The sequence below is a fragment of the Spermophilus citellus genome (assembly GCF_964194105.1).
Source record: "Spermophilus citellus genome assembly, chromosome: 11".
Taxonomy (NCBI): Eukaryota; Metazoa; Chordata; class Mammalia; order Rodentia; family Sciuridae; genus Spermophilus; species Spermophilus citellus.
The window spans coordinates 101977012-101993974 of record NC_138192.1 but is presented as its reverse complement, the minus strand read 5'-3'; the positions used below and the strand labels follow the sequence as shown (position 1 = coordinate 101993974).

Genomic DNA, 16963 nt, shown 5'->3' with positions numbered 1-16963 from the left:
GTTTGTGTGCACACCAGTCCTCCTGGATTATAACAAGGATCCAGGTGGAATAGAAAGATTTGGGGGGTTCTGGGCTCCACTTGCCCAGAAAGATGCTCACTACACCTACTGGCTAATACTCAAATTCCTGTAATTAGATTTTTTTTTTTTTGCGGGGGGAGGGGAGGCAAGTGACAATATAAGCTGGTGCCTGTCATTGACCACTCAGAGTGGATTAATTTAGCATAATTCAGTCTTATGGTCTTAAAAAATCACAACTACACCAATGCTTCTAAATTAACATCTTTATTTTGGACTTTGCCTCTGAAATGCAAACTCACCTCTGAATGAGCACTAATGTAACAAACCTCTCAAATTTAACCTGTCTCAAGCAGAGCTCCTGCCAGCCAATCCCTTTCTAAGCACCTGATAAGAAACCCCAAAAGGAAAAATAGCCTGTTTCTCTAAAGTTTTTCCCTTGCTGTAAATTGCTGTACTCTCTCAGCTGCCCAAAGCTCTGGGGTCAGCCTTGTTATCTCTCTCTTTCACACCCACATCACATCCATCAACAAGCTGGTTAGGTTTTCTTGCAAAATGATCCCGAATCCACTCATTTTTCACTGCCTCCTCTGGCAGCATGTCCCAACCACCACCCCTCAAGAAGACATTAGTCCCTGATGGGCTCTTTGCAGACTACTATGAACACAGCAGCTGGGATGATCCCATTGCAACATCTGCAGGGCCATGTCCCTCCTCTGTCAGGCCTTCCTAATAGCTCCTTGTCTTTTGCAGAGTAAAACCCGAGTGGCATTCAGTCCAGCAGAGGCTGCCCCTTGCTTACTTGACTCCAGCCCTGCCAGCCTCCACTCTGTCCCTTGACCAGGCCAGCTGTTCTCTCACCCTTGGGGACTTTACACTTGCTGTTCCCACAGCCTGGATGGCTCTTGCCCCGCACATCTTTGAACATCTTTGCACATCTTTGGCTCCCTCATTTCCTCCCAGACTTTCTTCCTATGGTACCTTCTCAGAGAAGTCTTCTCTGGCAACTATCTGCATCCTAGTCTTCTCTTCTGTTTTATTTAATTTTTCTCCTTCACACTTCTCACTGGTTGACACATTGTATTTCCTATCTATTGTTTTGCTTATTGTCTGTCTTTCTTACCAGACTGCAAGCTCTCTTGGGCGGGGCTTTTTGTTAGCTTGGTTTCCTGCTTCATGTCAGTACCTAGAACAGTGCTGGCTTGTTGCTAAATAGACAAACATTTTTGAATGAATGAATGAACACCTTCAGAAAAAGGTGTTTTACAGAACGAGACACAGAATGCTTGGGAATGAAGACTGTGATTCTGACAAAGGTGAGGGTAAGGAATAGGGGTGCTTTGGGGGTCAATACACTGGAGTGGTCAGAAAAACCAAGTAGGATCTTACAATGCTTTATCACCTGGACAGTTGACAGGGACAAATTCCAGATAACAATGATGAAAGCAATGATGTAATCCTTTTTTAACAAAACCTCAGATGGGGCTTCAGGGAACATTCAGGGGACTGGGTGGCTCAGGGGTGGTGAGCTGGGGAGGGAACAGGCATCTCCATCCTATCAACCACTTCCACAATTTGACAGTGTCACGGGAAGGAAATGGTGGATTTATAAAACTGAGTTCATAACCGGTCATATTTAAACAAGCACATAAAACACCCAACTCATCTTACCAAGAGTTCTGGGGGAAATATGAGCTCCTGGGTTGGGTCCAACGGCTGGAACTCCTCTTTCGCAAATAACTCTGTGCAAATCTTTATAGAAGGAAGAAGCAGATGGCCCTGTCAGCCCCACTCAATTGGCAACAGTGCTGTAGTTCTTTACAGGAATTAGGCAAGATTAACTAATACTAATTCACCTACTCTCCTTATACAGGGAAATGGTTAAAACTAAATAACTTAAATAAGAATCTTGTAAGAGAGATACAGATTTTCCAGTAGCATGATATTAAAGGAAAGAGTATTCTATGAATTCCTCCCAAAAGTACTCTGGGAAATGCTAAGACATTGAATGAAAAATTATTAGACATTAAATAAGTTTGAGCAGCCCTCTACATTGTACCACTATCTTTCCCCAGGCCAAGTCAGGATTCAAAATGCTAAAAGCTCTGAGAAGTCCTGTATTTAGCATGCACACACACTTATTCACTCACGGAGTCTGACTTTCATAATAATAATTAATATTTATTCAGTGCTTTTTTTTCCTTCCTGTACTGGGGATTGAACCCAGGGCCTCATGCATGCTGGGCAAGTGCTTTACCACTGAGCTACACCCCCAACCCAAGTGTTTTTAACATGTATTAATAATTTATTCAATTCTCATGATAATTGTATAAAGGAAGTCAATGATCATCTCGATTTTACACTTAAGGAAACCAAAGCATAGTGAACCATCTCCTGAACCGTCATCCTGCCTAACTCAGAGCTGCTTTAGCTTTGGAAAACACTTGTTGCCAGAAAACATTCCTAAAGAAATAAGGAAAATTAGGAGAGAACCTTGGGATGCAGGGGTGGCAGCAGGTGCCATGGGGAGGGTACTTAGATGTGGGATGCATACAGGTCTAGTTGACTCTCAGCTCCGCTCTCTGACCTTTCCATTGGAAGGTACTTAACCTTTCTAAAGATTAAGGGGGAAGTAATGCTTATTTTGAAGGGTAATTGTGATGATTAGGTGAAACGGTCTGACATTTGTCCAACCCCCGTGCCCTTTGTTTTATGTCTCTGAGGTCTTCCCAGCTTCCAGGAGGAAAATTTTCCTTATAAAGGTTCTTTGTAGGGCCACAGATTGACGCATTATGGGCCAATATCAGAATGACTAGTTTTTATGTTAGATTAAATATGGGCAGTACTTGGCAGGTGATGATGGGGTGTATCTCTAAAACTTAGAAATGAGAGTATGCCTGAGAATGAAAATGTCAGATAAGCATAAGATTCAAGGCTGAGAAATGAAGAGTTCCCCTAAACAGGTTCTAGGCCAAGACTTGCCCAAACAGAAGATGTTAACAGAGCTTAAAGAGGAGTCAGTTTTGCAGGGCAGACACCTGGCCAGGTAGAATGGCCACCTCCATGGAACAGGGGGTCTTTCAGAACAGTACCTGTTAAGATGGTGCAACTGCTCTGTGTCCTTGCTTGGCACACAGCCTTTGCAATATAATTTGGTTTCCCATACAAGATTTCCTGTAGAAAAAGGACTTGTGTGGTGGCTTGGGCTATGGCTCAGTGGTAGAGCGCTTGCCTAGCATGCATGAGGCACTGGGTTCGTTCCCCAGCACCACATAAAAGAACTAAACAAAATAAAGGTTTTGTGTCCATCTACAACTAAAAGTACTTAAAAAAAGAAAAAGAAAAAGAAAAAGGACTTGTAGTTAACTGATCTCAAGACCCACTTTATAATAGTGTTTTTCTTTATGAAAAATATTGGAGCACATTCCAGTTCAAATACCATATTCTTTTAAGTTTGGTTAATGTAAACCAGGTGGTCTCCAGAGACCAATCATTGCCCAAATTGAATTCTCAAGAAATTGAGATTGACTTTAGAAAGTATTAAGTGCACCAAGGTACTGATCCTCTGGGTAGTAGTCATGGGGGATGCAGCCCACATCCATTGGGAAACATCCTCTGTTCCATTGCACACTTTCTTTAGACCAATAAGTGACAGAGGCAAACATGGAGAAAAGGTAGGTTTGAAGGGCAGAGATGGAGGAGGGGATAATAGGCACAGTGTTGGCTAAGACTTGCTCTGGACTCTCAGGTTTTCTTGTATAACAGGAGCCAGTTCTCTATTTTATTCTGCATTTCAACTTCTCCAAGTAATTCCTTTGAGAACTTGGCAGTGGCTCCTTTTTGGAAATGAATATCTCTTGAAGCAAAGCCAGAGGCTGGAATGTTTAGGGCTGGATGTCCTAGGCATGGGGGCCATTAACTTGCCACGTGACTTTGGAGGGCTCTCAGACTTCCTGAGGTTGCTGTGCCCTCTTTGAATAGGAGGAGGCGCAGTGACAGAGTAGGACTCTGTGTGAGCTGGGGCAGCTTCCAAAATCCATTCCCACCTGATGATCCACCCTCAGGAGGGGTGGATGTTTTTTTCTGTTGTGCAAGTAGTTTTTCTTTTAGTCTTTTAGGCTTTGAGGGGAAAATCGGAGTCTTTGCTTCAGATGGCCACTTTACCCACTTCCAAATGCAAAGTGCCATATTTGAGCATACACTTGGGACAGTTCTAAGTAAAGCAGAGAGTGACCATTGACACTCGCAAGTCCAGTTTCAAAACTGGGCCAGGCAATACTCACAGCCACAGACCTAAACTAACAAAGACACTCACATCACTTTTCCTGTCCAGTGAGGAGGAGTGGTTTTCTCTCTGGTCCATGCAGCATTTTCCTGTTCCTTTCTGATGCCAGTCAGCTGACTCCTAAGAAGTAGGATGCCTTATATTAAACACTTTTTATTTTTTTTAAATAGGTAAGTATATATGTGTCCTGAAGGACTTGGCAGTTTTCACTTTTTAATACTGTTGGTAGTTTCTATTGGAACAGGGATAATCATAAGGCCTTTCTTCTTTTGCTGTATCTCTCTATTTATATAAGATGATATACATAGAAAAAATATATAGATACATATATATAATATAAAATAATTATGCTAATATAAAATGACACAGAATATACCAAAGTATAAAAGAGACTATCATCACCCTATTCTATTAATGATATTTGACATAAAATATATATATACTACATTTATATATTATATGTTTATATACTACATAGTATATGAACATTTTTATACAGATTATGTACATCTATGAATTTTTTTTAAAGCAAGATTAGATTTTTTTTTTTTAAAGAGAGAGTGAGAGAGAGAGGGGGACAGAGAGAGAGAGAATTTTAATATTTATTTATTTTTTCTTAGTTCTCGGCGGACACAACATCTTTGTTGGTATGTGGTGCTGAGGATCGAACCCGGGCCGCACGCATGCCAGGCGAGCGCGCTACCGCTTGAGCCACATCCCCAGCCCCACATCTATGAATTTTTAAGATTAATACTTAGCAGTAAAATTAATTTATAAAATGTTTTTTGGGACAATAGCAATATACTCTATACAATATTCAACAACATTATTCATTATAATCATATTTCATATAAGGTACTTGAGAAAAATTTGAAAGAAGCAAAAGAAGAAATCAGATCTCCCAGACATTTGGGATATGCATAGGTTGACTGGGAATGAGTTGATAATGGATTTTAAAGCAGGTTTTCATTTGAATCTCTTTCATTTCTGTTTCCTCCAAACTTACCTCTACTATATTCTTCCTCAGATAATTTCTCCTAAGTGTCTATTAAAATACCTTTTCCCAGACACCTCAACAGTTCTCTAACTCTGCCCAAGTGTCTGAAGCTGCCATCTTACTAATTCTGTTCAAGAAACTGAAATAGCTGGACCAAGAATGTAAAAAGCCTCCTTTTCTACTGAAAGCTCTGAGAGCTGCCAGGATGGACCTTGAGTCAACAATAATGAAAATAAGCCCGTGTTCCCTTGGCCCAGGAGATATCAACCTTTTACAACCCTTCTGGGGCTGGATTGCTGTCGCCCATTAAAGTCCCATGGGATGTGTTGGCTGTAGGGTGCAGTGTCTGACCACATTTCACCTTATCCCCAGAATCAGTTTGCCTGGAAAGGTGAATAACACCACATCCATAGGGAAAGGGCTTTCCTCTAGCTTTCTTTCTTTGTATTTCACAAGAACTTTTCCATTTACACCAGAAATTTGTTGGGTTCATGGCTATTCAGTTTACTTCTTGGCTTGTTAATTTTGGCTTCTCCAATGTGGCAATAGAAGTCTGGGACACACGGACATGGAACATCTGCCTAACTTTGTGGTTAGTAGGACATACTTGCTTGTCCACTTCTAGGCTCACCTCTATTATTTGTGGAGTTGAGGAAAGAATACAAATGGTGGCCCCAGCCTACAGCCTGCTCCCTTTCTCTTTCAGCCCTGGCTCTGTTCTCCACTATGAGGGGCCTCACCCATGTGAACACTCCCACCAGAGTCTCCAAGTTCTGTCCACTCCCTTTGAACCTAGGGTGCAGGGTGTAGATGCTGGCTGTCATGATCCACCCTTGAGTATATCAGGAAAGGGGCTTGTATTGGCCTAAAAGTGGAGTCAAAACCATACATGGAGAATGACTTAGAAAAGGAGTGAAGATACAGGCAGGCAAGTCACTTGACCCTATAGACTCCTGAGAATGGCTGGAGAAAGATCAGAGGGGGGCCTTCTAAACTGTGGGGTCCCCTTTGCTTGGATCTAAGGACTTTGTTGCCCATATCCATTTTACCCTCAGTAGAGGGTTATCAGATGCGCCTGTCTGGTATCCCTGTCAAATGCTAGTTCATAGTGTCAACAACATTATCAACAACAGTAGTAACTTATTTCTTAAACTCTTACTCATTGCCAAGCAAGACGCACTTGATTTTCAGAACAGCCCATTGAAGTTCCCCCATTTTGTAGAGGAAGCTCCCTGTGCTATTGCACTTGGAGTGAATTTTGGATTCCACTCTACTTATTCAACTTTTTTTTTTAATCTGTTCACATCTTCCCAGCTGGTTAGATTCTGGAATAAACCTTACCTCACCACAGCAAACTTTATTCCCTTGTGTGTCTACTTGGGTTTGCTGAAGCCCTCTTGCTTGTCCTATCTAGATACTTTGCTTAACTGATAAATAATATCTGGATGTCTGGTTAGATCATTTGACTTTTGTCTGTGGTTTTGGACAACATCAAAGGTGGAACATAACTTACCCAATCCCCAGGAAATAGCTTAAACTCCAGTTTAAGTTTGTTGGAGCTAACTTACTTTGTCTCCCTTATAGACTTTTGAGATGGTCTTGGAAAACTAATCCCTGTGTCCCTGTCATTCTTGCTCTGTAGAGCCACCTACTCACCATGCAGAAAGTCTTGCCACTCTCAAGAATTGACCGATACCCAGTGCAGCGGCAAAGATTACCTAATTGGAGGAGAAGCATGACTGTCAGGAGGACTTATATTTACTGGCTTTTTGTGAAATTTTAAATAGATCTAGATACTTATTTATTTATTTATTGCTGATGCTAAGGATTGAACTCAGGGCCCAGGCAAGCACTCTACCACTGAGCTCCATCTCCATCTCCATTGTGTATTTATTGACAACAACTATATTTCAGACTGTAAGATATTGGTAATCCTAAAACAGAAACTATAAATAATTCCCAAGGCACAATATGAGAAAAGTATCATGCCTCAGGCAGTTTGTCATTGGTCTCCTCAGAGGCTTTAAGGTTAGGCAACAGAATTTCTTGAAAGCAGTTGTTAAAAACACAGATCCCTGTCTCTGTTCAGTTTCTCTAGAATCAGAATGTCTTGGGGGTGGGCCCAGGAATATGCATTTAAGAGGTTTGCAGTACATTCTATTGCATGGAAAAGCTTGCAAACCTCAGGTTTCCAAGGATATAGAGAGTGGAGGTAAAAGAGGGTCAGTGTGGACTAGAGCTCATCTGGGGGTATGTTGCTAAGAAGCTCAGGCTTCAAAGATGAGCAAGCTATGGATTGGTGTGGAGCAGTCTGAATCCTCAGAGCAACACGAGCAAGGTTCAGAGGAGGAAATGTGTAGAGGCAGAGAGGAGAAAGGACTAAAGGGAGTCCCATGGAGGAGAAGGAAGCCTTAGGTATGGGGACCAGTTGCCAGGGTTCTCTGAATGCCAGGTGAGGGAAATTGGGGTTAGCCATGCTTTAAACTGAGAATCTGCTGAAGGAGTATACTAGGAGAGGGACCCAAGGAAGGTGGGGATTCTACATGACTTAAACTGATATTCTGCATTGGAGCAGAGAGAAAAAGAGAGGACATGAGAGAGGAGGAATTTCATCAGCAGCTGGCTGAATACAGGTGTGTGCTTGTTTGAGGGTCCTCAAGTAAGAATCTGTGTGTCTGACAGATGACTTGTTGAGGGACTGTTGACACCTGAAGATGAACTTTACTGATCCCATAAAAAAGACAGATTGATGAACTCCTCTTTAGTAACTTACACCCATTACAAATTTTAAAGGATTCTCTCAATTTGTAAGAGTTCTGTTGAGGGTTGAATTGCATCTCTCAGAAAGATGTGTTGAAATTCTAACCTGTAAAACCTGCGGCTATGACCTCATTTTGAATAGGATCTCTGTAGATGTAACTGAATTAAGATGAGGTTATACTTGATTATGGTAGGCCCTACGAACTGGTGTCCTTGTAAAAAAAAAGGGGGGAGGGGTGGATTTGGATGTACAGACACAGGAAAAGGCTATGTGAAGATGGAGTCACAGATTGAAGTGATGCATCTACAAGCCAAATAAATAAATAAATAAATAAAATGCCAGGGGCTATTGTCAAACACCAGAAGCTAGGAAGAGGCAAGGAATGAATAGTCCTCCTTACAGCCAATCTGTTTGTGGTGGTTTGTTAGAGCAGCCCCAGTACTAACACAGGCCCTTAATGAAGGCAGCCACACAAATCACTGGACAGATAAGTGGTGTGGTCCATATGCTGTGCATTAGTGCTTTGCAGAACATACCATGTATATACTGTGATAAGCAGGGAACTGCTTAGCATCTTGCTCTGTTCTTGGGTGAATTGTAGCTACTTTAGAAATGACCTATGTGGAGGTCTTAGTAGGGCAGAAATAGTGTGGAAGGTGGCTTATAACAGCCTGAAGAAAACTTCTCACCTGGCTGTGGGTAGCTGGTGGTTTTTCCCTATGTCAGACCTACCTCCCAGGGCCTCCATGAGCTGCTCCTCTGAGGGGTGCAGGTGATTCCTGAGCAGTGCATACATAGACATCACCATACCAGGAGTGCAGAATCCACACTGGGTGCCATGGCCCTTGGCAATTCTTTCCTGGAAGGACATAAGCATGGGTACAGCCATACTTTCCTACTGTGATCAACTCTTACCAAGGTATGAGAGGTGGAACTCTCCCTCTGAGCAAATGTACCCCAGCCCTTTTGTTTTAGGGTCTGTGTGTCCCTTTTCCTAGGAGGCTTCAGGAGGAAGTGACTCAGAAAACATAGACTATCATTATAGGCACTTCTCAAAGTCAAGTGTTCAATCCTTCAAGTTGAGATACTGTGCACCTTCAACTCCCAGAGGAGAACTCTTCAGGCATTAATAATTATAGTGAGTGTACATAAATTTCAAAAATAGTTTTCTTGAACACCCCATCAAGGAGGTTGACCAGGAGGCTACCTCTTCTTGATTAATTTGAATACTATCTATTGTCAATCTCATTTTCCTTTCTTCTTTGAATTATTCTGTGTTGGCTCAGATGCAATTACACTTTTAAGGATTTTGGTCTGTGTCCAAGATCCTTGTTACTTAAAAGGTGGTTTGTGGTCCGACAGTATTGGTTTCCCATGAGAGCTGGTAGGAAATACAGAACTCGGGATCCTGCTCCCAATCTCCTGACTCAGGATATGCATCTTGAACAACCTCCCCGGTATGTTTAGGAACAGTAAACTTGGGAAGCCCTGTTCTAGATTTCAGGATGTAGTGTTATCCTAGGATTGCGGTTTATGGACCTGATGTGAGCATCTTGCCTAATCTAGTAGATTCTAACAGACTCTTTTGGATTCTTTACCTTTGTTTATCTTGGAAATGATTCTCATGTGGTTAAACTCAGAAATCCTTGGGGCTCCTTCTGTTCGAAGGATTCAGTTGATAGCACACCGACAGAGGAAATGATGTGTTCTGTGTCAATGCATGCCATTACTCTTGGATCCAAACTCTTTGTTCTGGCTTCAGGTTAGAATTTGGGCAAATGATTGTACTTCTAATCTAGCAAAGTTCAATTCAACCCTCAACAGAACTCCTACAACTCTTACTCATTCCCAATTCTGTTTGTACTCCAGAGACCTCTATGTCACATGGAACAACATTGAATTTTATCCTCTTATTTACAGAGGTATTTATTCTACACATAATAGCCAGTGTGTAGTATGTATTCTAGTTCATAGTCCAATAGGCATTAATTGGTATTTTGATGATCCTGCTTATCATTCAAATAGAAAAAGTAACAAGAAAGTTGACCATCTAATAAAATATGGATGGATTTTCAGCTTTCTTTTAAATCAAGGGACAGATGTTGTTACTTGATCAACGCACATCCCAATCTTCTTCTTACTTGATTGTAATCTAGAATCAGTACAGTTAAGAAACATTTGGTGGGGCTGGGGATGTGGCTCAAGTGGTAGCGCACTCGCCTGGCATGCGTGCGGCCCGGGTTCGATCCTCAGCGCACCACATACCAATAAAGATGTTGTGTCCGCCAAGAACTAAAAAATAAATATTAAAAAATTCTCTCTCTCTCTCTCTCTCTCTCTCTCTCCTCTCTCACTCTCTCTTTAAAAAAAAAGAAACATTTGGTAAAGCAATAAAGTTAAGAAGTGTGAAAATTGAGATGCATGTTTACCTGCACGGGATGAAGCCTGGTTTCGATGCTTCCAATGCCTTCCACGGTGGTGACAGCGGCTCCATACAGAGAGCAGATGGGCACCAGGCATGCAGTGATGGAGAAGTGTCTTTGTATGAGAAACACAAGAAAACAAAAACCAGGAGGAGTAACAGAGTCCTGCCTCATGGGGAACACTGGAGCAAGAAGGGCAGCAGAAGACCTCCAAAGCCCATCAATCAGCTCTGACAGGCTGGGGAACTGGAGAGGTGACAGCAAGCAGCAGTTAGAGTCAGTCCTCTCTTTGCCTCTGAGCTATCTGCAAGGATTGAGGATCCTTAAGGTGGAGATGGGCATTCTGAATTTCAGAAAAACTTCCTAGGCCTAGAATGGACTCACCTGGGAACAACAGGAATGGACTAAGGTCTCTAGGAGAGTGATTGAACTTCAACAGATATCCATTGAGACACTGACCTCATAGAAAGCAAAGGCAAGCAAAAGTTATGGGTCTTTTACCCACAGCTACCCATTTAGGTATTTTTTTTTTGCTTGTTAATTTAAATGATATTGAATGACCTATGTTCTAAACCACCTCTTAATTTCTTAGGCCAATGAGATTTGGAAAAAGCCCAAGTTCTATAATGTTGCCCAGATGCCTGTTCTACAGGGTTGGAGCATCCCAAAAGTAGAAAGAGAATTAGCTTCAGGCTTCCTGGGTTCAAGTTCTACCCTGAACAAGTCACTTCATTTTTTTGAGTCTCAATTTCCTCATCTGTTAAATATGTTGTTGGCCTAAGGTGGCGTTTATTAACCTAGGGCACGTAGATGAGCCTTAGGAGGTTTATGATCTTCCTGAAATGATACGTAAAATGTAATTAGCTTATGCATTATCTGAGTAGATGCCTCCCAGCATTTATGGGATTTCTCAGAGGGGTCTGAAATCCAGAGATAGCAAAAATCCAAAAATCTTTCTTAGTTGCGAGATTAGAACACAAGCCAGGCAGATAAACAAAGCCCTCCTCTGGCTTCTGAGTGTCTGGTGGGTACCTTATCTTCTTGGATACTGGATCGTGCTTAGACACCATCACCGTGCAGGCTCCACAGCTTCCTCTTCCACAGGCATATTTGGTTCCTGTGAGGCCTACTGGAGGTCGGGGTGGTCAAGGAAAAGTTGCCAAGGGGAACATTTTGCATCTAGCATAGCTAGCTGCTTCCCTAGGGTGTTGCTAAAGGTCTTTGTGGGGTGAGCTGCAGGTCTCTGAAGTCATATTCTTACTTCCAGTTCTTACTAAAGGCCACTCCATACCTTATTAGCTATGTGACATGGGCCATACTTAATTTTTTCTTGCCTGTTTTCTAATTTACACAGAAGGAGGCATAATATCTGCTTTATTGTCATAGGTTTATTATAAGCATCTCATGGGATAATGATGTAAAAACTTTGAAAAATCCTATTCATTATAGGGTATTCTTATATGTCTTCCTCTGAGCTGTAATCATGTAATTGGAAGAGAAGCACTTTATTTTTAGTAAATGTATTATGAGTTTTGCCCAGTAATTTGTATTGTATTTGAAAACAAGGAATCTTCAGAGGAAACTCCTGTCTTTACTTTTTGATTTTTTTCCTTGAGCATCCCTGGATTGGTCCAGGTCCAATCCTAAATATAGGCCCAGCCTCATGCATCCTTTTCCCTGTGATCTATTTCCATACAATTTATGGAACTGGATGTAATTGACTACACTGGCTAAAAACACTTCAGAATCACTGACTTTTTATTGCTATTATCTATTTTTTCCTAATGATAGGGCTTATTCATCTGAATTAAAACATAGCCTCAAATGCTTAACCAGAGAAGTCACACAAATAAGTACAGTGGCAAGGGTGTGACTGGAGAGCCTGAACTCAAAGGGAACTAGGCCCAGTCCCTACTGAGCTCTAAGCAATACTATTGCCACGCAGGACTGGCCAGTTTCCCAGTCACAATGAGAAGCTGAAAAATCTTGATTTTGTTTTTAAACATGGAATTCCCTAATTTTCAAATATTGACAACTAATTATAAACCATGTGAGCTTGTGGGCTTATAAACAATATTGTAGAGGCCAATTTCATCAATTTGAAATTTCTCTATTTATTTTAATTTTTCTGGCAACTCCAAGAGATCCATTAGATTTGCCCATTAAAATATGTTGGCCATTGTGAAGATCTAGATTCCAGAATATAAAATGGGGCTGGAGGAGTCTGATGTCAGAAAGCAGGTATAGGGAAAGAAAATTTTTTCCTCTGACACTGTCTCACTGATTCTGGAGAATTTGGTTTCATGAAGGGGCAGGTAACAGGAGCTTCTATTACATGACACTCTGCTGGGGACCTGCAAAGCCCTCCAGGGACTATTTCGTGAGGAAATGAAGAACTTAATTTCTATTGCATGCTATTAAATATAAGCACCTCTGGGAAAATTCTTCCTCTCCAAACTAGCCTCCTTCACCTGAGATCCAACTTAAAACCATGGCCAAAAACAAATAGCAAGGGCCAAGGGCCAACTGGATGGAGGAAGTGATCAGTTCCCATGGTCACATGGCTAAATTTTTAAGGAACAGACACAGCCAGGACTTAGTAAAAAGGGTTCAGTTTTTTCGTAGGAAGGTCAGCAGAGTCACTTCTGGGTCTGCATTCCTTTCTGTCACCTGTGTTAAAACAGAAGAGAGATTATTGTGGGGTTGAATCAGTGATCCAGTGGAATGTCTATTACAGCCTGTTAGGGCTTGGGCTATAATATTAGACATGGACCTTTTTTTTTTTTTTTTTTTTTGGTGCTCTGAGAGCAGACAACTTTCATGCACATTTAGGGGCAGGAGCCTCACAAAGCATGGCAGTTCTGATCTTCATGATAAAAACTGGGATCCACTTCTGTCTACAAATGTCCCTGGACTTGTATTCTTCACATTTGCTCCCCTATCTACCTTAGTGGAATCTTCCAATTCAACCTACTGTACTCTTGAAATATTTCAAATATGGGAGGTACTTGGACAGTAGATGGGCAGTGTGGGGTCCTATAGGATGACAACTTGGCAGAAGGAGTTCCTGGAATCTCTATGAAACGATTGATGACATCAGGGGTATTCATGATCTGTGGCAGAAAAGGGAGTGGGGAGAGTTGCTGTCATCCTGGAGAAGCCCTGGAGCCTGCCAGTCCACTCAACTCAGAGTGGCCCTACAGTGAGCCTTGACACCCTACTCAGGGCCCAGGGTGGTTCTGGTGGGACACTAGACTTCCTCTATCCCTCCCCTTGGGAAGTGGAAGTGTTGGCACTCAGAAGTCATGAGGGTCCTTTTTGGTGCCTCTTTCCCACTGTGTATCTTGGGATATTCCTTTGACTTTGTCTTGGGGCGTCCAGAAAACGGCCATTTTGTTTTATAGAGAAAGAGATGATCCAGTGGGTGTCAGTGTGCTGCAGTCTGGCTGGGCACAATTCAGGAGCCACTTGTCAAAAGAAACGAACTTTATTTTTAGAACAGCTCCTCAGGAAAAACCCTCAGAGCCCAACTGCCACCACCAGCTTCCCACAAGCCTCTCAACCTCCCCCACTCCTCCTGCTCTTGAGGCCCATTGGCTGGGTCCAGTTGGTGGAGCCAAAAAAAGCCCCCCAATGAACTGCTCCATGGTCTGAAAGGGCAGGGAAACAGCCCAATGAGCATCACCGCAGAGGAGCCAATCAGTTGGCAGCTAGAAGTTTGCTTGGGCCGCTGTGAGCCAATCATCAGCTGGCAGCTGGAAGTTTGCTGGCAGCGGGGAAGTTTGCTGGGGCCCCTTCAGCTGTGGCTGTCAACATCAGTGTTAGATTCTTCCTTTTTCCCCAAAAGGAAGACATATACTTTTTTAAACCTCAAAGAATAAGGAATTATAGAAAGATGCTTCCAAGTTGAGATATTAAAATTCAGCTGCTTTCTGGATTCCAGGGGCACCTATCCAAGGGAAGAAGTCCCCCTCTGCCTGCCCCTATACCACCCTAAGTCCTTTAAAACACTTATTGAGAATGTGGTGGGACCCTATTTTTTATCACCTAACATTCTCACCCCCACCACCTCTAACCCTGGACTTATTCTCTGTTCTGACTGCAGCTACTTTACTCTGAAAGGACACAGAGCAGCATGAGGAGGAAGGAGCCTCCCCTGGCTTTCTTTTGAGTCTCCAAAGCCAAGGCCAGTGGCAAAGCAGGTAGGGCTCAGCTTGTGGATTGTTTTGGAAGTACAGGGTGGTTGCTGGTTGGGAAGATTTAATACAGGAGAGAGGATTCTTAGGCAAATGATGAGATGTTAGGGGCTCCATGTTCTATTTCCTTTCTTGGGCCAAGCCCAGAGGTGTGTGTGTAGGTGGGGGAGACACACCAAACCCCAGTGAGGAATGTGGGATTGGAGGTCAGAGAGGCCCTGGAGGAGAGAGGACAGGCCCGAGAGAAGCTGTGTGCCCTCGAGAGATACAGAATCATGACAGGGCCTGGCAGAGGGTGCTGAGGGCAGGTAGTGGTCTGTGTGGATGGATTGTGAGGACAGGAGGGGAGGATGTTAGGGAAAAGTGGCAACCAGGAGACCCTGCCCTTGTCACATAGGTTCCCCCTGGAACTCGGCTATACCCAGGGAGAGAGGGGGACACTAAACGGATGGAGATTACACTTTGATGGATTCTGTTTAAAGGGGGCTCAACTGAAAAATGAAGTTGGTAAATAGAAAGATAAAGCAAGCTCCATTTCTTATCCTCCTGAGTCTGAAGATGAAGATGTGTTATTGGAGAAAGTCCTTTAGGTCTCAGACTCATTTATATAAGCACTTTGTGGGATCCTAGGCAATGAAGGGAGTGGCTCTCTTTTCATCTTTACAAAAGCCCCAGGAAACAGTTTCCACAAGTGAGGACTCAGGGAGGCAAAGCTCCCTGTGTAAGGTCATGCAGTAAATGGCAGAGCCCACGGAGCTGCTAGAGCCAAGCCCTGACTGAGAGGGGAACAGGCGGAATCAGGCCCTGTAGCAGGCTGACCTCTGCAAGCTGGGGAGTAACACCCAACACTCACCTTCCTCCCGTTCACGAAGAAAACCAACGCATCCGATCTCGATGGGCAAGGCATGGCACCTGCCAGTGCTCCGCTCACAGTTCTATGGGGAGTGCTCTCTGGCACCAGCCACAGAAGTGAGTGGAAAGGATTTAGGACCAGCAACTGGCATCTCTCCCTGCATGGAAGCAGGCAGGCTGGAGCCTCAGAGGGGAGGGCAGGAGGTGGAGACTTCCTTGCTTTGGGGTTTTTTATGTTGAGGGCTTGGCCTCTAATCCTGTGCCTCACTCCTACTAATCCTGGCTTCGAAGCTGGTTCGGCACACAGCCCACAACTTTTCTAGCTTTTTCTGAAGTTTGAAGGCATTAGTTTGAAAACTATCAATGTGAAAAACAATAATCTAGGCCCAACCTCCCTCTGCAATGTCACCTCTGGCTTAAGAACATATCCTGTATGGATTTCATTCTTCTCAGTGTGGGGTGGGTTTCCTGAGACCTCACACTTGCTCAACTTGTTTCTTATTCTACCCTGGGAAATGTCCCCTCAGAGGAAAACCTATGAACAAGTCCAGCCTGCGCCCTAGTTGAAGGGGAGGTGTGGGGTGCTGCATCCACCCAGCCCCTCTGCACTCCTTCTCCTCACCCTTATGATCATTCTGCTGGAAAACAGTGATCTAGTCAGCCACTGTACATGAATAAACTAAGGACCATGGGCCAGAGTGGTCACCTCAGGGTCACTCAGGAGTAAGAGGTAAAGCAGAAACCAAAACCAAGATCTCCTGGGTTGAAATACCTCTAAGTATACATAGAGACCCTTGATCAGAAGAACATAGCAGGCTGACCTCTCTGAACATCTCCAGTGAGCTGTCACAGATAAAATCCAGCAGTCCTTGTTCTTTCAGCTGAAGTCATGCCCAGGACTTGGCATTGCAGGTTAGTGAAGCAAGTAGATGCTCAGGAGAGGTGGCAAGACCTCTCTTCCCCACACTTCCTTCATGAGGTCATGGAACCCTCATTAGAGCAATCCCTTTATGCTAAGAACACTCACTACATGGCAGCGTGTCAGGCCAGAAACCACAGACATCTGGCATCCCTCTGCCAGGGCTAATGGGGAAGATCTCTTTCTCAGTTGGTCCGGGTGGGATTTCAGCATCTTTCCCACCACAGAGGTATTCCAGAAAACACTCCTAATCAAATGAGCTGAAGCTTTCAAATTTCTTTACAATTCTAATGCCAGGTCCTCAGGCATACCAGGCCTAGTGAACCTGTGGACACAAGAGTGAATGTGGGTGTTTCACATGTATTAAGAAGTGGCTGAATAAATTAACAATAGGTTCATGAGAAGTTGTAGATCAGGGTGTGAGTGAGTAGGGACCTTTGAGTTAGCCTTTTTGATCATGTTCCTCCAGCTCAAAAACCCCCAGTAGCTCTCTGTGGCCTGGAATATAAGGT

At 43.3% G+C, this 16963-nt stretch overlaps 1 protein-coding gene across 1 annotated transcript in view; it reads right to left on the bottom strand.

The window, feature by feature from the left end:
• The window catches only part of LOC308630785 (aldehyde oxidase 2-like), a gene marked incomplete at its 5' end in the record, with an annotated part of 86709 nt that extends 71122 nt beyond the window's left edge, over positions 1-15587 (bottom strand). The window contains 8 exons of the mRNA XM_081261427.1: positions 1690-1770; positions 4334-4423; positions 6957-7018; positions 8794-8920; positions 10491-10599; positions 11517-11613; positions 13097-13154; positions 15534-15587. Coding sequence (XP_081117553.1) covers positions 1690-1770; positions 4334-4423; positions 6957-7018; positions 8794-8920; positions 10491-10599; positions 11517-11613; positions 13097-13154; positions 15534-15587 — 678 coding nt within the window. The remainder of the gene's footprint in view (positions 1-1689; positions 1771-4333; positions 4424-6956; positions 7019-8793; positions 8921-10490; positions 10600-11516; positions 11614-13096; positions 13155-15533) is intronic.
• Between the last annotated feature and the right edge of the window lie 1376 nt (positions 15588-16963).